Source organism: Dermacentor andersoni, chromosome 7 (genome assembly GCF_023375885.2).
Source record: "Dermacentor andersoni chromosome 7, qqDerAnde1_hic_scaffold, whole genome shotgun sequence".
NCBI classification, from domain to species: Eukaryota; Metazoa; Arthropoda; class Arachnida; order Ixodida; family Ixodidae; genus Dermacentor; species Dermacentor andersoni.
Genome location: NC_092820.1, coordinates 174,543,286 through 174,564,901, shown reverse-complemented (window position 1 = coordinate 174,564,901; position 21,616 = coordinate 174,543,286). Strand labels below are relative to the sequence as shown.

Genomic DNA, 21,616 nt, shown 5'->3' with positions numbered 1-21,616 from the left:
CTGAAGTAATCGCCAGACTCAGTGCGTAAAATGCATATAATTATGTGAAAGTTAAGGCTAGCCTTTTGAAGAAGTACCGCCTTTACGCTGAAGCTTTTTGGCAAAAGTTTCAAAGCACAGGCAAGAAGGATAGTGAGGGATATCCGGAGTTTGCATATGGCTTAAAGGCAAACCTAGTCGGGTGGTTGAAAAGCACGGAAACATGCGAGAGCAGAGACATGATTAGTGAATGCATGTGTCTAGAGCAGCTTTACAAAAGCATTTCACAATCTGTGAAGCTGTGGGTGCAAAACAGGAACTGTGACCACTGTGGAAAGCGCGGCCAAATCAGCCGAAGAATATGCGACGCGTAAAAAGCTGAACGCCGAGGACGAAAATTGGGACGGTCTAAATGGACTGCGGAAACAATTTCCATTCAAAAAGGAATCACAGACGAAATCACTGGAGCATGTAGACGCGGAGAAAAGGATGTAAGAAAGAGCGAGGAGGAGTCAAATGGCAAAACCGTACAAAAATGGCAGCAAAAGGAATTTGAATCTTTCAGACCGATTCGCTGCTATAAGTGCCACAAGTTCGCCCATATCGCTGCGAACTGCAGGAAGCCTAGCATAGTTTTCTCGTACGTGGACGAAAGAGATGAGAATGTGGAACTTTTAAGCCCATATCTTCACGACCTGCATATTAATGGAAAACCATGCCGGGTGCTAAAAGACAGTGCCGCCATTATGGACATTGTCCATCTGTCGTAAATGACGGTAGATGACTTCACCAGAGAAGTAGCATAGATTAGACAGGTTGTGGAAGAACATAGCGTGTGTCTGCCGATGGCAGAAGTCAAAATCAGTGCGCCGTTCGGGGAGCTCGCAACTGAGGCTGCAGTTTCCAAATTCTTGTCGCTGCAGTACCTTTATATTTTTTTGAATCGGTCGGATCAGTTACTGCGTGAAAAGGGGCTGAAACTTGGAGAGGGCATAGTACAGGTGTTGACGTGATCCCAAGCTCGTCAAACCATGTCGCTTTCAGCTGAAAATGCAAAAGCTGCTCCAGCTTAAGTAGAAAAAGAGGTAGCCTCAATAACAGGAACCGAGCTAGGCTCAAGGAATGAAAAAGTGATTGAGGGAATTCTGCCCGCTGACCAGCTCAATGTGAGCATGTCACAAAGCATGTGTCAAAGTGCATGCCTGTAGGAGGAGCCAGCTGACACACTCACAAGTGAGACAGGGTCGTTACTATCACCGGCCTCAAAGAACTTTTAATCAGCTCTTACGTGTGGACAGAGAGTCACTGCCAGCTGAGCAAAAGAATGACATCATCCTTGCTAAATTACATGCAACAGCTAAAGATGGCATTGCCAGGCGCAACGTGACGATACTCGAAAAAGGAGGCTTGTTATATCGGCACTACAGAGACCGAAAAGGAAAGATTCTAGACCAGTTAGTTGTGCCTACTAAGTACAGGAGGGACCTTTTGGGTCTCTATCATGGAAATGGGTGGTCGGGTCACCTAGGCAAAAACAAATTGAAAGAAAGATTGTTTATGGAATACTACTGACCTGGCTGTTTCAAAGACGTAGAAAACTTTGCGAGATAATGCGATGCCTGCCAGCGCTCAGGCAAACCAGGAGGAACATGGAAAGCTCCTCTAAAGGTACTGCCCTTAATATGAGAACCTTTCTAATGACTTGCGAGAGACACGATAGGGCCACTACCAAAGAGAAAGTCGGGTTACAGGTAGCAGTTTACCATGCTGTGTCCGGCTACAAAATTTCCGGAGGCAAACCCTCTGAAAGAACTCAGCCCCATCGAAGTAGCAGATGCACTTTTGACAGTATTCGCACGAGTTGGGTTTCCAGCCGAAATTCAGGCAGACCAAGGGTCAGTATTCACCAGCTCACTGACTTCCATATTCTTACAAAAGTACGGGCTAAAGTTGATAAACAGTTCTGTCTATCACGCTCAGTCAAATAGTGTAGGGAGGTGGCATTCTGTTATGAGCACAAGGAGGACTGGGAGAATTGTCTTTCGGCTACTATGTTTGCTTTGCGAACGGTTCCTGATGAGGCTACAGGGTTCTCGCAAGCAGAACTAGTGTGTGGGAGGACACTCCGTTCTCCACTGAGAATGTTAAAAGAGATGTGGGAGGAAAGAGGAGAGAGTCAAACAGTGGTAGAGTATATGCTTAATCTGATGGAATGGGCAAATGCAACACAAGAACTAGTTCAAAAGAACATTGGCATGGCACAAACGAATGCCAAGCTCTATTATGACAGGAATGCGAGGCTTTGAACGTTTAATGCTGGGGACCAGGCAATGATCCTCAGACCTTCAAGAAAGAACAAGCTTGAAGTTCACTGGGACGGACCTATTAAAGTGTTGCACAAACTTTCAGATACTAACTATGCTCTGAAAGTGCCCGGTCACAGGAAGGAGGTGAAAACATACTACTGCAATTTGATGAAGCCGTGCGTAGAGCGGAGCGGAGTCGTGAACTTTACCATCAAAGAGCTGGATGACATTAATACAGTGTTTAATGAGTGTACGGCGACCTCCAACTCTGAAATCAGCCTGGAAAAAGTTGTGGAACACTCGGTAAGCACGGAGGCTCTTAAACCCAAGCACCTAGATCAGCAAAAGGGGTTGCTAGGGGAATATTTTGATAGATTCAGCAGTTGGCCAAGTAGAACTGAACTAATAATGCATGAAATAGTGCTGACGTCAACCGAATGTGTAAGATCAAAGACTTGCTGGGTGTCTCTATGACAAAAAGAAATTATGGAGGCAGAGATACAGCGCATGCTAGAGTTAGGAGTTATTGAGCCCTCCGAGAGTGACTACACATCACCGCTAATACTTGCGGAAACCCCTAATGAGGACCCTAGTCCATGTGTTGACTACAGGAAGTTAAATGCCATCACCAGGGATCAATTGTACCTGATAAGCATTGAGGAACGAACCGAAAAAGTCGGTGCTGCTAAATACATTTCGATTCTAGATCTCGTGTAGGTATATTGGCAAGTTCCCCTTTCAGAAAGTGCCAGCCGCTATGCCACATTTATCTCACCTGTAGGCACTTTTCGCCCTCTCGTTCTCAGCTTCAGGCTCAAGAACGCGCCATTTAGCTTCTCTCGGTTGATGGATATTGACCTAAAAGATTTGCAGGAGTTCGCGTTTCCATATCTTGACAATGTCGCAATTTTTTCTGACAGCTGGAAACAGCATGTTTCACACCTCAAGCAGGTGTTCTCGATGCATTGAAGCATAGCTCGATGCATAGCACTGAATTGACATGGACAAGAAAGATGACAGGATGTCAATCAGCGCTGTGAGCGCAATGTCAATCCAATGTCAATGAGTGCAATGTCAATCCAGCGCTATGACTTCAATTGATGCAATGAACCAACAAGCCCAAAAATCTATACTCCTTGAGGTGTTCTCGAGATTGAGAGAGGCAGGCTTAACAATCAAGGCGGGAAAATGTAGGTTTGTCTGCTCATAGGTTACTTATCTGGGCCATGTTGTCGGCTAGGGCACGAGACGGCTGGCCGGGCTGAAAACAACTATGATTCGAGATTTTTGACAGCCGCACATGAAAACAGACATTTGTTCATTTTTGGGACTTGTGGGGTACTATCAACGATACATTCCGAATTACTTGCAAATGGCAAGTCCTTTAACGGACGCCCTCCGAAAGGGAGCACCGAGTAGCGTACACTGGGATAAGTACAACGAGAATGCTTTCCAAGGTTTGAAAACGTTATTAGTTTTTCATACTGTGCTTTGTACGCCAGGCTATACAAAAGAATTCATAGTTCAGTGCAATGCAAGCGACAGGGGAATGGGCATCGTACTTAGGTTGGCGATGATAATGAGGAATATCTGATTCTCTATGCCAGCCGTAAACTAACTGTAAGAGAGGAAGCCTATAGCGTTTCAGAGACAGAATGTGCCTGTTTCGTTCGGGCAGCCCAGAAGTTGTGTTACTTGTATAGAGCAAGATTCATCTTTGAGACTGACCACTGACTGCCCTCTGACGTGGTTTAATCAAATGTCACAAAAAAATGTCCACTTGCTCCGATGGAGCCTCACTCTCCAACAGGATAACTTCTCCGTTAGATATAAGAAGGGAAAGTTGCATAGCAATGCGGATAGCTTGAGCAGGCTAATTTGAAACTTGCTCTGTGTTTAGGGATCCCAACTACATTTTGTTGTGAATTTTTTTTATTAAGCCAAGACGATCACTTTTTATTTAGAAGGACTCCATCCATGATTGCTAACTTCGTCAGCACGAAATTCCTTCGAAATTTGCGTAGCAAAAGGCAGTATTTGTTGTTTCTGCACTCATGTTTTCTTGGAAGCCTGGCTGGTATAAAGTGAGATCAAAGATACTTCATCGCTGCACAGAGCAGTGTTGTGGGGTTAACTTTGCTGTTGCCTGTCATTGTGAGATGTTCTGGGGTGCATCTCAGCATTATGCAGCTGGTTGTTGCTAGTCAAGTCATCCCCCTTGCCACCAGCCATTCTCTCCCTGCCCTGTGGTTATCAGTACTGGGCAGTCAAGATTTTCGGGGCCATGGAGAAGCTGTTACGATTGGCCAGCAGGGGTAGTGAGCTTCTAACCTCTGCTAGCTCGCCGCGACAAATCACTTCATGAAGCCGACAAATTTAAGGCTAGACACGTTTGGCGGACCGAGTATTGTTAGCTGGTTCGCTGTCACCTTCACAGACCAATTGGAGCAAGAAAACTCCTGGAAAAGGGTTTCCTACGTCACTGTAGTAATCGTCACTGTCGTTTGACATACGCAGCAGCTAACTACGGAGTCAACTCTGGAATCAAGACTCACGAGCTTGAGTCAAGTGTGACAACCCGTCTACGAGGCCCCACTCCATTCAGTGTGTTCAGTGAAACAAAAGTGCGGGAGTGAGTGTATGAACCTTCGCCCTCAAAGGCGGGTTCTTTGACGACTCTGAACGCTCCGATTGGATGAAGGTTGGACGGCAGGGAGGACAGAGGGGGGTTTTAAGCACCCGTTTTTGCTCTTCGGTGTGCTTCATTTTCAGTCATGCTAGACCGATGAAATGTAACGTTCTTCACCTTTCATGTAAATATTGTAAATAAACGAATTTCTCCTTGTTCTAGATGAGAACGTATTCCTCCCTTCAACAACGTCCTTAGCGTGGATGAGTCGGACAACGGCATGGGCCAGGTGCCTCTTTTGACATGCCCGACCCCAACTCTTACACTTTAGAACAACACGGCACAGTGATGAACTCCAGATGACCGGGCAACGAGAAGTCATGAGAATCTGGATAGTCATGAAGCCTTTCATTCCTAAAAACATTACCCTCAACAAGGACAACCAGCACATATACAAACCTGAGCCTTCCATATATGCACAGCATTCAGACATCAGTGCACACTCTTTGGAAATGCAGCTTTGCCCGCAGATGCACAAACCCCCATTGTCTTGTCCAGTCTGTAACAATGAAACAAAACTTGTGCATGGATAAATGTTTGATAGTTTTTGTTTCGTCCGAGCATCTCTGAATGAAGTGCATGTTGTGTAGATAAACAACCACTGTTGCAGTTGAGAAGTGCCCTTGTGCCCCACCATGCTGTGCTGCCGCCATTTCAGACATCAGCCAAGGTAGTAGGCTTGCTTCACTCAAAAAGAGAATGACACCTTGTTTTTTACCATTATTTCTGACAGTTGTTGAACAGAACACATATTTGGAGGAGATGCCAGTTTCACTAAAGCAGTGCGCATGTATGAGATGTGCATGTTTGCCAAGTCCCAGCCAGTGCCACATACATCGGGAGCCTTCAGTAGCGAAAATATCGAGGAAGCTCTAGAAATTGGCTGTTTTATGAGGGCAGTTTATAATGAAGGAGCAACAGCCAGTATCGCTGCATATTTAGAAACAGTATGTTTTTGTGCACGCACTCAGCATTTCCTTAATGCATGAACTGAATATCGCCACATGAATAAGTAACAAAAAATCCTTATCAGATTTATGTCAATCTGACAACCAATACATCAAAGACAGCATAGCTGTATAAACAAGCTCTCACACCCTTTTGTATGGACTAGGGTTCTGCTTGCTGGTTCACTGCCTCGCTCAAACCTGCTGTTGTGTTTGAGCGCAGTAATAGCTGGCTTTTCTTCGTGATGGCTCCCACACAGGCAGCAACATGTCGTCAGCTTTTACTGTTGCAGCTGTAGAAACTCCTCACTGACCTTTAATATGGAGCGGGTATATAATGCGATGCGAGACACAAGAATTGCAGATTACTGGTTAAAAACCTGTGCATATAAGTTGTCTACGTATATGAATGAGAAGATATATGCAGCATAACTTTTATTTTGGAATCATTAATTATTAATTTTCAAGTTAAGTTTCAGAAAGTTTCAATTCGAGGCTCCAGCACAGATTTGCGTTTCATCTACATTTGATATCAACCAGGCTGTCGCTTGCTGGTGTTTGCTGCACGAAAACAGTTGCGAAACTCCCCCTGACAGCTTCACTGTAATAGGAAAGGGGGGATGCCACCACATCCCAAGGTGCTGGCATCCATGGGTGGGAACTTAAATTGTCCATACAGAAGGCATTCTGGCTTGAAGGGTTTACTGCACTTTCAGTTTTTGAGCTCTTGTTAGTGCTTCCAAGATACGGTGCTATGCCTAAATAAACTTTAAAGAACTAGCTAAAAATCAAATTATGGGGTTTTATGTGTCAAAACCAAGACCTCATCATGAGACACGCCGTTTCTTTCTTTCTTAAGAACTAGCTCATTCAAACAAATGGGACATACCAACATGAACATGGTCAGTTCCACAACTGTTTCTCAGTATCAAGCTTTGTGCAAAAGACCAACTATTATGCTCATAGGAATAAGGAGACTGATCTTGCCTTGTGCCATAATTAGACGGTAATAAGTATATCTGTCCAGAGGATGTCGATTAAGTGGAGGCCATTGCATGTAAACTAAGTGGAATGACCTAAACCGAGCTTGGCAATAATTGAGCCATGCTGTGCTCACCCACAACTGCCACTTTGTAGAGAGGCCTGTAGGGCTGCTCATAGCTGTCTCCAGGTGTGAAATCGCCAAGACCAATGGTTGTGAGAGATATGAAGCAGTAGTAAAGTGAGTCCACATAGTCCCACTCTGGCTCCAGGGATGAGAAGATGGCCGCAGGCACCAGGAAGAAGAAGATCACCACCAACAGCTGCAAAGGAACCAGGGCACTGTCATACACAAATGCTGGCCATACATTGACATATAACAAATAATTGGATACAATGGGAGTAAATCTGTTTCTTGCTGATATCAGCATGTAACGAAAATATGCTTATAATGAATATTGGATATAACGAAGGTATACTCATGTATATGACTTCGTTATAACAAGGTTCGACTGTTTGTGCGCAGATCAGGAGTGCCTTACCATACAACTATGTGCACAAATCATCTCTAGACAAGCAAGAAAATGACTCACTGTGTTTTTGCGAAAAGATACTCATGTTTGTCTTCCCTGAAAACGTCCCTCTGTGCAGATGTAACCATTCTTTTCAGAGTGTTTATGCTCTTGATGCTTTTCTATTCTTGTTTCCCCAGTATATATTGTGGTCGTGCAATAAATGTTTTTGTTTGTAGTCTTCGCTACCTCCAGTTCACTCTTGTCATTTTTCTTTTGTGATACCATATCAATAAACACAAATTCAAATTACATAGGGTTTAGATAACTCGTTCGTTTGATGACTTCATTCAACTTTCCACTTTATTCGACCATGTTTGAAGGTGCTGATTGAGTGCCGATGCATGTCTACGCTGGATGAAGATCATTTAACAATGGAATGTCAAATGCCAGGTAATTAATATCCGAGAGGACTAATGTGAGCAGTGCAGAACTGCACAGCTAGCTGCTTCATTATGGATTGTCTGTGGAGCAGTTGGTTTTGGCCACAGTAAGCGAGTGACAGTGCAAAAAGACAAGTGAAGCGAGTCAACAAGGCAATCAACACAAACGGGTGCTGACTTTCGTGTCAACGTACATATGTGTTGCGCCATTGTCCTTCCTCTTGTCCTTTTGCAGTGCTCGCCATAGCTGCTCAAACTGAGCACTCCATGTGGCACAGTTACTCTTGCGGTATGCGAGGCAAGAGTGTAGCATCAAAGAACAGCATGCAAGGGAGACATGCAGGGTGGTTTGTGGGCTGTTTGCAGTCACTGAATCAAATGTAGTTGTTTACATTGAGCCACTATATTTCAATGCATCGTTGACACATCTGAGATAAACTGGCAGTTATTCCAATAAATCCGGAAACTACAGTAAGCACTAGGACAAAGATATGGTGCATTACCAGGGGCTTGATTTGAGCAGGAACAATAGTGCTATTAATTTTCATGTTTGAGGGAAAAAGCGAAAGAAACAGCACTAACAAAAATAGTGATATAAGGCCATTCAGAAATGATATCACAAAAGTTTTTGCCAGTGAAAATGCAGGGCTATAGCCTTGTGACTCTGCTGTCTTTTAGTAGTTGCAGAAGATGGTGCCTGTCTATGGTAAAACTTATCCAAGGGCCCATATATTTATTTTTTATTATTTATTATTACCTCAAAGGCCCCCATGTTTAACAGGATGCCTTATGTTCCTTTAACACTTACTGTTCAAACCTTGCACATAAAGTTAATGTCATATGGGTAATAATACATCAGGCAGTAGGGAATATAACAGTATTCACCAGAATTGCCAAATGAAAGCATCAAATTCAGTTAGGTGTTGGTTTGGACTAGTTGGTTACGTTCTATACTTGAAAACACTGCATAAGATACAGATGAGTGGGTAGACAACACAAGTGCTTGTGTTGTTTCCCCACTAGTGCTTGCCTCTTTTGTTGCCTGCTCTTATGACGTCTGCTCACTATACCACATCTTTTGCATTGTTTTGTGCAACAAAAATTGCAGTTATCAGTCTGTGTGGAAAGTTTCAACTGTTGACATCTGATGAGTCTTAGTTGATAACCAAGAGTTGCAGTGGCACAAGGCACCGCTGCAGGAAACAGGAAGTGTTCATACACCAACAATGAAGAGGTGGAGGACACGGATATTGAATGCCTGGTAGAGGTGCCCGAGGCGCGAGTTGAGAAACTGCAGCATGTAGGTGACAGGGATTAGGAGTCGCTCGACGAAAGCCGACAGCAGGATCAGGGTCAGCGGGATGCCAATCAGCCCATACACGATGCAGAAGATCTTGCCACCCGTGGACAGTGGCGTGATGTTGCCGTAGCCTGCACCATGGCAACATATTGCCACCCATAAGCAATTTTGTCCACGCTTTGGGCAGCTAAATCAATTTGAGTAAAATGTTAGCCACAACTCTCATGATCACGGAACACCATGGAACTAAGTTAGCTCTATAAGCCTTACATTGCGTGCAATTCTGCATCCAAAAATAGCAACTGCACATGTGTACTCAACATAGTAAATCTTCACTTAGTATGTTTTACATTTAGTTTAGAATGGTGTGCTCATTTCAGTGCATTTAAGAAAAAAGTACACATTCAAGTACATAGCGGGCGAATGCATTTAAAGAGTGCTAAAATTTCATCCTGCGCCATAGCTGACGGTGTGATAATGAGTAGTAGGTAAGCTACCAGTGACAACATTCTGTTTGGTTGGTCTCAAAAGTGTGTGTTGACTATGCACTCAATACGTTATACGCCCTCCCTGCCCTTTATCGGTGCCACTTTGTGCCTTTTGCATCTGTGTGCATTGAATGAGTGCATCTAAATGCGATACTTCTGATGCTAGTTAATCAGCATGGCCCGATATGAAAATGGGTCTACCTCAGAAATAATCTGAAGATATCTTCCTTGTGCATAAAATTCTCTTGGGGCAATTTAGGCAATGGCTATCATTATTTCTCTTTTTGGTGATGCACAGAAAATATGCATCAAAATGACGCATAAAAGTAAAGAAGATATTTTTATTCCCCACTTCTTTGGTGACTGTAAACAATAGCAATATTGCAATAAAAGGTTATCTGCGATTCTGCTCCAGCAACATGTTATGTCAGTTTCACTGCATGCACGTGAGTTGTGCAGCTTACAAGTTGCTTTGCTGCGCATGTAGCAGCAGTGCAACCTAGCAGAGGACAGAGCGAGTCGGGGCGAATGCCAAAACGTTTCCGAGTTCTGCTCCCATGCTACAACCTTCGGCGTCATGACTTCAGTATACATAATTCTAATGGAAAACGAAACCGAATCTGAAGGCTTTGTGGCGTGCTTTAGCTCGGCCCCGCGGAGGAAGGAAACTAAGGAGAGGCCCTGACGTCACTCTTTGTGAAGCAAAAGTGAAGCCGGAATTTGGCGTTGCTCATGGCGATGCTCCGCCTTTTGGGCCACCCTCCTCTCTTGTTTACATCTTTCGCGAAACCACGCCGCGCTGCGCGTGGTGTCGCGCGCGGAGCGCGCGCGCTCGCGCAACATCTGGCAGAGCAGGGTGCAGGTAACACAGCGCAACAAGACACGGTGACTAACGCAAACCCGCCCACTCAGCGCCTTTGCCACGGCCCGAAACCTACCAGAGCAACACGTGTGAGCGCTCAAAACCATAACAACGCCGCCATTGTGGCCCAAAAGGCGTGGCCATACAACAAAAAAAATAAAAAAGCAGCAAAAAAATGAGAACCCACTACGTCATTTCCGCCACACTTTTCTCCTAGCGCGCGGAGGGGGTAGGAGAAGTTTCCTTCCTCCGTGCTCGGCCCCAACTCGGACGAAGCCTGTTTCGAATACATGTAATACGGACAAACCCTTTTCTGAAATAACACCTGGGCCTATTTTAATGACATTTAGTGCATTTGAAGAAAAAAGCTAAATTCTAGAGACTGTTGGAAGTTACGTCTTTATTTATAGCTTTGATGTTTTTACAAAGATTGCCGAAAAAGGATAAGGTTGAAAAAGAAAACGAAATTTACGAATCTAACTCTGCACCAAAAATAGATATTGCAGTTTTGTAAACTGCATCCGTCAGAACAACCAAAGCGGACGAATTTGATATATTCATTTATATCGCGATCACGTGAATTTGTTACAGTGTTTACGAGGGCTTTTCAAAAGTAGCGATTGTCCGTTTATGTACTATTAGATGCATTTTACAGAATTAAAATATCGTTTTTACTTGCTGAATTACAGAGTTTTAAACTTCATAGTTTCGTTTTCTGAAGATTTGCGATTTTCAACAATCGTTATAAAATAATTGACGGCTTAAGTAAAAATTACTGCTTCCAACAGTGACTAAATTTTAACAGAGGCAAAGAATTACATAAAAATAATTTGCAGCATAAATTACATTCGAAAAATAACAGCCAAATCATTTCGAGGCAATGATGAAGTGGTTATTTCTGAGGAACAAAAGAGCATGAACGAGAACCAGACGGGAAAGAAACTGGTGCTGAGAAATTTCAACTGGAAGAAAGCTGAAAGAAAATTCCAAAACGCACAGCCACAGGTTTTGACGACGTTCTCGTTAGGCTCATTAATGAGCTAGGACCAGAAAGTAAGGAAGCTCCATTGATAGCAGTAGAAGAAGGCTTACAAGGTAGGTGAATACCAGACATTTGGCGACAAATTAGAATGGATTTAATTTATAAAGGTAACGAGGGGAAAGATTCACTCATATACAGATCGTTGACCACCACATCGGTAATATACTAGGTTAGCAATGCAGGCGATTAAATTAAAACTGCAAGCATGGGCCCAACAAAATTGCATATTGGGAGAACTCCAGAATATCCGGAGAAGAAAAGAGACCGTTACATATGTGGCTTTTTTTAGAGATTACCGGAGCATATGCCAACGTATACCACAACATTCTGTGAGATATTCTGGAAGGCAAAGGTGTAGGCATCGACTGTATGCAGCTTTTGAGGCATATTTATAAAACAAATACCGTTTGAGCCGAATAGGAAGGGATGAGGAGCGAGGAGAAATTTGATATCGACAAGGGACTGGAACAGGGGTTCCCTCTGTCCCTGCTGCTGTTTATGATGTACATGGTGAGGATGGAAAGGCGCTAGAGGGAAGCAATATTGAGTTTAATGGCTCATCCAAGCAGGCAGGTACAGTAGTAGAGCAGCAGCTTCCAGGTTTGCTTTGTACGGACAACATTGTGTTGCTTGCTGGCAAGCAAGGTGATATGCAACGTCAAGCTGATATGTGCGGACAAGAAGGTGAGAATTAAGGATTAAAATTTAGTGTTAAAAATAAAGTTTTATGGTATTAAATGAAAACACTGAACATACCACGTTCATACAGTGCCAGGAAAGAACTCTGGTAAAAGAATATAAATACCTTGGTGTATGGATATACGAAGGCTATAGATATCTGGAGACACAGGAAAAATCAATAATAGCAAAAGGGAAAAGAAATGCAGCCATAATGAAACAGAGCACTATCAGGATACAATAGGTACGAGGTGTTCTGGGGTTTGTGTAAAGGTGCAATGGTTCCAGTACTTACATATGAAAATGCAGTTGGTATTTGTAGTCAGGGAGACAACCTGGGCTCAATCGCAACCATAGGTCAGTGGGATGCCTCGCACTGGGCACTCACGGCAAGACTACTAATGAAGCTGTGCAGGGTGATATGGACTAGACAAGTTTTGAAGTGATGGATGCTCAGAGTAAAATTGATATTGAAGAACGACTGAGGAATATGGAAGAAAGTAAATGGGTTACGAGATTGTTCAGATATTTGTACAGGAAAAAATATTGACTCACAGTGGAGGAAAAGAACTAGGAAGCTTACCAGCAAGTATGCGACCGGTACGGTGAGCAACATGGCAACAAAAAATGTCAAACGCAAATTGTGAGAGGCTGAGACAATCTCATGGGTGGCGGCAATGGAAAATAAACCTGCTATGAGTAACTACCCCAAATAAAAAAATCGAAATCGAGAAAGAAACAATTTATAATAACTCAAAGGGAAGCTCTTTACTTTCCGAAGTGAGATCAGGATGCCTTAGAACGCGTAGCTGTAAAGCGAGGTACACCAAGGAAGAGGCATGTGATTGCTGCGGTAAAGCTATAGAGAATCGGTGGAACATGTTTTATTAGAATGTGAAGATATCTGCCCAGTTGTTGGTTTAGGCTCCTCTGGTCTCCTTGAAGCCCTTGGGTTCAGCGAGAGCCAGGGGAAACTAAACATGGCCGCAATAGAGATTAATAAGTGGCAGTCGGAAGATTGGTGGCAGAAAAGTAGGGTGTTGTGGCTAGGGTGGTGTTCAGGGCGTGGAATCCACCAAGCCCATCGACTGCTATGTCAGGTTGTAGAAAATGAAGGAAAATGGTTTATTAGCTTAGTTAGATGGCTCCAGTACAGAAGCCCACTCCATGAAGGAGCAAGTTAAACGTCTCAGTTAACATTAGGACCCTCTGTCCCCACTCTCGAAAAGTCTCTGCTGTTAATCCTGTCGTTTTCCTTAGGCAAGTGGAGTAGGGAATCTGAAGACTGTCCAGCAACAAATCGCACTGCTGGACTTCGTGGCGATACTGCACCCATGCTCGCAAAAACCCGCCGTAACTCCGGCTCCAAAGAGACTGGCTTAGAATCTGTGGCAAGAAAGCAATCGGTGACACCCAATTCGTCGTCGTTGTCCCCCTCCTTTTCATCCTTTGCTCAGGCTTCCAGGTAATGTTGGGGTGAGTGCCTTTCGTGGGACCCTTTAACAGTCGGCGTCCACGCTGTGTTGATGTCTGGATAGGAGGGGTGGTGGTTTGGCTCGTTGCAAATGTCTCATTAACTGCACCTCTTAGTTCGTCGTTGTGGTTCCCTCCTTTTCATCTTTTGCTCAGGTTTCCAGGTAATGGTGGGGTGAGCACCTTTCGTGGGACCCTTCAACAGCTGGTGTCCACGCTGTGTTGACGTCTGGATAGGAGGGGTGGTGGTTCGACACGTGGCAAACGTCCAATTAACACCTTTGTGATTTTGAGACGTAACAAGGGAGACCACAAACAATGGAGGCATATGCACAGACCGGAGATGTACAAAAATAGAGTTCCCAGTAATTACCCAAAAAGTCTGATGCTGGGAATTCTTTGTGTGTGTGCTTTCTCAAAATATAGGTAGGACATTAGGCAAAATAAGAACAAGAGCTTGGTGGTGCAACCCACCACCCCGTTTCAAAAGGGACGCCCACCCATTCATCCATCCAAGAAAGCGTAGTTCAGACCCAAACATACCCAGCAATAACAGAGAAGCCCGAGAGGTCAAAATGTAGCATAGAATCTTCTACTGGAATAAGCAGAAGAAAATGTCCTTAATAACACTGCCGCAGGAACCGATGAAACCACAAAACAGCTAATTAGAAACTACAGCCTAAAGAGCAAGGGCACTGCTCACTAATGCCATTGAGCAAGTGATTAGAACGAAGAAAACTCCTGTTGGATGGCGTGAAAGCAAGATGAACTTCATCTACAAAGGCAAAGGTGATGAGGATAAGAGAAGCTCGTACAGGCCAGTTACAGTAACATGTGTGATATATACAGAATGTCCCAACAATCACGCACCAAGATTTAAAATATATGCAAATGCCACCAAGCTGCACAGAACCAAGGTAATGGTATTTGCCGTCACTTGGAACTAATCAGTTTATTTTTGGCATTCCGCCTAATTACCTAGTCTTAATTAATCAACTTCTCAAATACTATAATTCGATTATAAGTGTCGATGAGAAAATTGTAGAGCAACACGAAAAACTCCCGATGCAGCTTTCTGTTGCTCTACCATTCTATATGATTTCCCTCTGGACGGTTGAATGCTAGTAGAAACGTAAGCATTGCAGTTTCTGCAATGCTTTTGCGGGGGGTCACGGATAATCACAGCAGTCAAGAGGATATTCTGGCGACACCATTCCCTACAGCAAATTAACTGTCTTGGTTTCTCTCACTTTCATTCTGATGACTCCTAGTTGTCTATATTTACACTTTCAATTACGTTGTACTTGGTTGTCAGCTTTCTTGACCTCTTCTTCCTTTCTGTGCCCACGTTTTGCAGGTACCGATTCTTGTGCACTTCAGCCATGCTCCCGAGTTTTCAAAACGAATTTTCCTCTGCGCTTCTCTGACTTCAAACGAGGTCCAATCGATGTCACCCTGCACTACCTCATTTGTGGTTTTGTCGTGGGCTCCAAAAGCCAACCGGTCCACCAATCTTTGGTTAACTTCCAGCCCAGACAAGATATCCGATGATAAGCGCAGAATGGCATTTGCGAGCGTTAGCGCTGGCACCATTACTCCTTTTCAGATTCGAAACACCATCTCATATTTATTGTAGCCCCAAAGTGCTCTACGTTTAATTATTGCTACATTCTGCTTACCCTTTATTTTCAGATTATCTTGACGGGTGCTCGAGTAAGTCTCCTTCGTTTATGTATATGCCAAGGTACTTATATTGGTTGACTATGGGCATGACTTGCTGTTGAATTGACACCACGTAATTACTCTTCTCTTCATTGAAGATCATAATTGCAGATTTCTCTGTGCTAAACTTAAGAGAAAGCTTTAGCTCGGGCCCAACTCCGATGCGGCCTATTCAAATACATGTAAAATGCAAAAACGCTTTTCTGAGACAACTCCTGGACTAATCCTAATAAAATTTGTTGCATTTGAGAGAGATTGTTAAATTCTAGTGTCTATTGGAGGCGGAATTTCGATTTTAGGGCCTGTATTTTGTTAAAAAAATTTTAAAGAATTCGAAAGTTTGAAAAATATAGATGCACAAAGTTTATAAAGTAATAGCTCTGCACCAAGAACACATATCAGGGTTCTGTCAACAGCATCCATTAGATCATTCAAAACGGACAAAGTAAATATGTCAAATTATATCTTATGTGAATCTGTTACTTCGTGTACAAAGGTTCTGCAGAAGCTGTAATTCCATATTACTGAATTTCTTTTTAGATTCATATGTAACATATCAATTTTGTCTTCTTTATATGTACTATCAGATGCAATTCACAGAATTGAGATATAATTTTTCCTTGCTAAGTTAGAGTTGCAAACCTGATAGTCTTGTTTTCTGAAAATTTTAATAAGAAATTGACGACCTAAATAAAATATTCAAAACCAACAGTCATTAGATTTTAAGTTTTTCTTTTAAATGCAACAAACCTCGTCAAACTTGGTGCAGTGGTTGTGGAGGAAAATGAATTCTCCTTTTACATGTATTTAGATAGGAGCACTCGAGCTAAAGCTTCCTCTTAAGGCCTAGATTCGTTGCTACGTTGCCACACATATTCGCAAGTGTCTGTAAATCTCTTGCATTGTCCGGTAGTAGCACTATGTCATCCGCATACATCAATCCGGGGACCTTCTGTTGCACCATTTGTCCATTACGAATGTGTTCATAAATCTGGATGGATGGATATTATGAGCGTACCCTTTGGAACGGGGCGGTGGGTTGGCCCAGCAAGCTCTTGTTTTATTGCCTAATGTTCTACCTATGTTAAAAAAGAAAAGGAAGAAAAAACCCACCTCGAATTCCTATGACCAAAGTTTCTACATCAACCCCTATTGTGAACTTTGTTTTTGTACGCCTCCATTGTTTTTTGTTGTTTCCCTACTTTTCTTCCACCAATCTTCCAATCGCCTCTTACTAATCTCTGCTGCGGACATGTTTGCTTTCCCCCTGCTCTCGCTGAACTAAAGGGCTTTAAGGAGGCCAGTGATTCCTAAATCGACCGCTGGGCAGTTATCTTCACAGTCTAATAAAACATGCTCCATCATTTCCCTAGCTTTACCGTAGCAAGCACATGCTTTTTCTTCCTTCTTATATCTTGCTTGATAAGTGCATGTTCCGACTTCTGAGGCATCCTGATTTCGCTTAGAAAAGTAATGAGCTTCCCTTTGAGTTATCATAAATTATTTCTTTCCTGATTTCTTTTTTTCCTCTTATGTAGTTACTCATGGCAGGTTTCTTTTCCATTGTGGCCACCCATGAGATTATCTCTGCTTCTCTGACTTTGCACTTGACGTTCTTTGTTGCTGTTGCTCACCATAAAGGCCGCATACTTGCTGGTAAGCTTCCTAGTTCTTTTCCTCCACTGTGAATCAATGTTTATTCTGCACAAATGCCTGAACACTCTCCCAGCCCATTTACTTTCTTCCATATTCCTCCGTCATTTTTCATAATTAATTTTACAGTGAGCTTCCCTCACTTCAAAACTTGTCCAGCCCATATCACCCTGCACAGCTTCATTCGTAGTCTTCCCGTGAGTGGCCAATGTGTGGGATTTGATCCAAACCGCGGCAGCTGCATTTCGACGGGGGCAAAATAGAAAACGCACATGCACTTAAATTTTGGGACACATTAAAGAACATTACAGTGTCAACATTAATCCGGAGTCTGCCACTACGACGTGCCTCATAATCCGATTGTGGTTTTGGCATGTACAAGCCCATAATCCAATTCAAGTTTAATACTTCTGCCACGGTGGGATGTGCCATGTGAAGCAATGGCAATGCTCAAGCCTCTCAGAGGTTATGAAATATGGCGCGCAACAACGCCTCAAGCAAACACCTCTCCCTGTGTGTTCTGATCGTCTACTACGCAGACAAACAGAAGTGGTGCACGCAACGTAATGTTTAACATCAACTCCCCACTCTCGTGTTAGACTAAACGTTGAAGAAATTAAGCTTTAGCCACCACTATCAGCACTAATTATTGTCAATAAAAGCATCCAGCATGGAAAGCTTCACTTACACCAATTTCCACAGTGCGTGGTATCTGCATAATTTTTTAACGCTATATTTCAGACGTAACTTCCTGTCCAGATATTATCCAGACATTGCACATCACTTTGTTTGTTAGCTAGCAACACAATGTCGTCCGCATAAAACAAACCTGGAAGCTGCTGCTCTACTACTGTACCCACCTGTTTGTATGAAAGATTAAACCTGATATTACTTCCTTCTAGTGCGCTTTCCATCCTCACCATGTACATCGTAAGAAAGCAGTGGGGATAAAGGACACCCCTGCCTCAGTCCCTTGTTGATATCAAGTTTCTCCTCGCTCATCGTCCCTTCCCATTCAATGCAAACGGTATTTCCTAGGTAAACCTCTCTCAAAAGCTGTAGACAATCGTCGCCTAAGCCTTCCCTTTCCAGAACAGCCCACAATATGTTGTGGTCTACGTTGTCATACGCTCCTGTAATATCTAAATAATGCCAAATATAATGGCCTCCTTTCTACTCTTGATATTTCAATACCTTGAGTAAGGACAAATAAGTTATCATCCAAATGCCTACTTATTCTGAAGCCATTCTGAAGTTCTCACAAAATGCCATTATTCCCTGCCCACGCTTGAAGCTTTAACTTAATTGCCTGCATTGCTAACCTGTATATTACCAATATAGTGGTCAACGGTCTATATGAGTGAATTCTATCTTTCTCCCCTTACCTTTATAAATTAAATATTAACTGTCTGGTATTCATCTATTTGGTCCTAGTTCATTAATCAGCCTAGCGGGAACCTCGTCTAGCCCATTGGCTGTGCGCTTGGGAATTTTCCCTTCGGCTTTCTTCCAGTTGAAATTTTTCAGCATCAGCTCCTTTTCCATCTGGGTCTCTTTCATGCCCCTTTCCTGCTCAACTACAACCTCCTCATTGCCTTGGAAAGATTCGGCTGTTATTTTTCGAATGTAATTTAATGCAGCATTCCCTTCCACTTTGTTTCCATCTTCGTCTAGGATATGTTGTTGTATTGTTCCAGACTTCCTACCTAATAATTTTATGTGGCTCCAAAATATTCTAGGTGCGGCCTTCTCGCGTATTTCTGACAACCAACATTCAATTTCACCTTTTATCTTTGCTTGCACCAGGGTTTGAATCAGATTTTTTCTCCTGGTATATTTTCCATTTTCTGACTACTTCACCTTGTGGCAACTGCATCTTTCTTTGTTGCCTGCCTGTGCTCTCGGGATGCTTTCTGTCGTTCGACAATCGCTTTTTGTATCTCCCTGTTCCACCAGCTTTTCGGTTTCTTTTTTCCTCTCCAACGAACATGTCGCTTTTCTTTTCGCATTTCTGTCGTTATTACACTTAGAAGCTCACTATATTCCCACTCTCTGCTTGGCCATTTGCCAAGTTCTTCTTCAACTCTTGCGACTATAGTTGTTATTTGTTCAGTGTTCAGATTTAGACTGGCCATTTTGCACTCCTTGCTCTCTTTCCCATGCAACAGCATATCCCATATTCAAAATGATGCGTTTATGTTCACTCCCTATGCTGCTGTACCTTTCCTCGCCAATAACCATTTCTCTAAAATTATCATGAATTCCTTCCATCATCAGGCAGTAATCAATGGTCGACTGCCGGTTTCTCACTTCCCAAGTGGTCTGCCATTCGCACTTAGGCCCTGTACGTATTCATGATAATAAGGTTATGCTGCTCACAAAGACCTAGCATTGACTTCCCGTTGTTGTCGGTATAGCCATACTGATCCTGTATGTGGGCATTCATGTCACCTAATAGGATAATTTCGGCATCATTCCCGAAATCCTTAATATCAGCACTAAGGCATTCCAATAACTCTTGATTCTCATAAGTGCAATTATTTCCGGTCCACAAATACGTTACGCCTAGCCAACTTTTCTTTCCACTCATTGTACCTGATAACCAAAAATGCGTTTGACATATTGAATTTACTCTTTTCCATTTGGCTCCCTGATGGATGAGCATTCCGACTCCCCCCCCCCCCCCCCCCCCCTTTCTTTCTGATTTAGTTCTGTTGCACTCTTCCCAAATATAATTCTCAATCACTGGCGGCTCTTCCGAGTCTCTAAGGTGCGTTGCTGTAACATAACCGCATATACCCCTATTTGTTCTCTAGTTAACTGCTCCTTAATCTCTACCCACTTTTTCTTTCTTCTGCCGCCCTGCATGTTTATGTAGCTTATTCCATGGCGAGCTCTCTTTCTTGTTCTCATTTTTCTGTTATTCACGGCGATGCTGTTCTGAGGTTTCCCTAGGGGACCTTCTTCATTATTAGAGACTTTTAGCGTCTTCGCTATTCCGGCAAACGGGGTTAGTTTGGGCGGATTGCCGGATGGTCGGGGGCGTAAAACGTGAGCGGCCGGAGCGGTGCCAGCCGCCTGGTGGCATAGAGCTCAACCAAACGGACACAGAGCTAAAATTGCAGTAACCTACTGCATTGTGCCTCGCTGCTGGTGCAAATTTTCGGTAGCGGCGTAATTGTGTACACGATTACGCTGCTGTCGAAAATTTACACCAGCAGCTAAGCAGAATATAGTAAGTGGCTCTCTGTGTGGGTGAGCTTTGCACCACTAGCTGGCGCCACCAATCTGACCGCTCACGTTTACGCCCCCGCTCAACCGGCCAACCCTCCGCGCTTGCCGGAATACTGGACGCGCTAAAATTCTCTACTAGAGACATTTAGCGTGTCCGGTATTCCGGCAAGCGCGGGCGGTTAGTCGGTTTAGCGGGGGCGTAAACGTGAGCGGCCAAGTTGGTGGCGCCAGCTGGTGGCGCAAAGCTCAACCACCTAAACACAGAGCCAATTACTATATTCTTCTTAGCTGGGGTGTAACATTTCGATAGCGGCGTAATTGTGAACACAATTACGCCACTGCCGAAATTTGTACCAGCAGCGAAACAGAATAAAGTAGGTTACTGCAATTTTAGCTCTGTATTTGTCTGGTTGAGCTCTACACCACCAGGCGGCTTCACCGCTCCGGCCGCTCGCGTTTACACCCCCGGCCATCCGGTAATCCGCCCAAACCGCCCCAGTTTGCCGGAATAGCGGACACGCTAAAAGTCTCTATTGTCCATATAGCTTCATTAGCAGCCAGGTCACGTACAGGCACCTCTGGCACCGTGCACACCAAAATCTGCACCTGAGGGGACAGGTCGCGCAAGTCGTCTACCCCCTTCGCAGTTCTGTCCTTTTTTTGTTGTTGTTGTTTAGGACGTCATTTAGGCCACCCGCTACTACGGTAAGGTTGCGTCCGTGGGCATTTTCCGCGAGCTTTGCTTTTGCTCGCTCCATGACAGAACCCAATGTCCGCCCTGGAAATGTCCCTACCGCCACTCTTTAATTGCATTTCACGCTCTCCACTGATGCTTCGGTGGACAGTGCACCTAGCGGCTGGCGGTCGAACAAGCGTCTAATGCGCTCGAACTGCTGGGGAGCACGTCGAGTGAAACCGGTGTATTATACATGGTTTCTAAATAAACCACTAATGTGTGAGTAAGACTTTTACAATACCCTTGTAAACCTTGTAACGAATTCATGTGAGATATAAATGAATGTACCAATTACTTCTGCTTTGGGTGTTCTAACAGATGCTGTTCACGGAACTGCAATATCTGTCATTGGTGCAGAGTTACGAATTTGTAAACGTCATTCTTCTATTTTTTTTTCAGGCAGCAATTTCCGGCGATTCTTGTAAAGCGAATTTAGGCCCTAAGTCAGAATTACGTTTCAAACCGTCACTAAAACTTAGCTTTCTCTCTTGAATGCAACAACGTTCATTAAAACCGGCCCCGGGGTTATCACAGAAAAACATTTCTGCGTTTTACATGTAGTTGAATAAGC

At 43.6% G+C, this 21,616-nt stretch overlaps 1 protein-coding gene across 4 annotated transcripts in view; it reads right to left on the bottom strand.

The window, feature by feature from the left end:
* The window catches only part of LOC126533004 (potassium channel subfamily K member 1-like), a 358,646-nt gene that overhangs the window by 8,409 nt on the left and 328,621 nt on the right, over positions 1-21,616 (bottom strand). For all 4 annotated transcript variants that reach the window (XM_050180188.3, XM_055071684.2, XM_050180186.3 and 1 more), the window contains exons 3-4: positions 9,077-9,288; positions 7,039-7,225 (exon numbers count right to left, since the gene is read on the bottom strand). In XM_050180188.3, the coding sequence (XP_050036145.1) occupies positions 7,039-7,225; positions 9,077-9,288 (399 nt within the window). The remainder of the gene's footprint in view (positions 1-7,038; positions 7,226-9,076; positions 9,289-21,616) is intronic.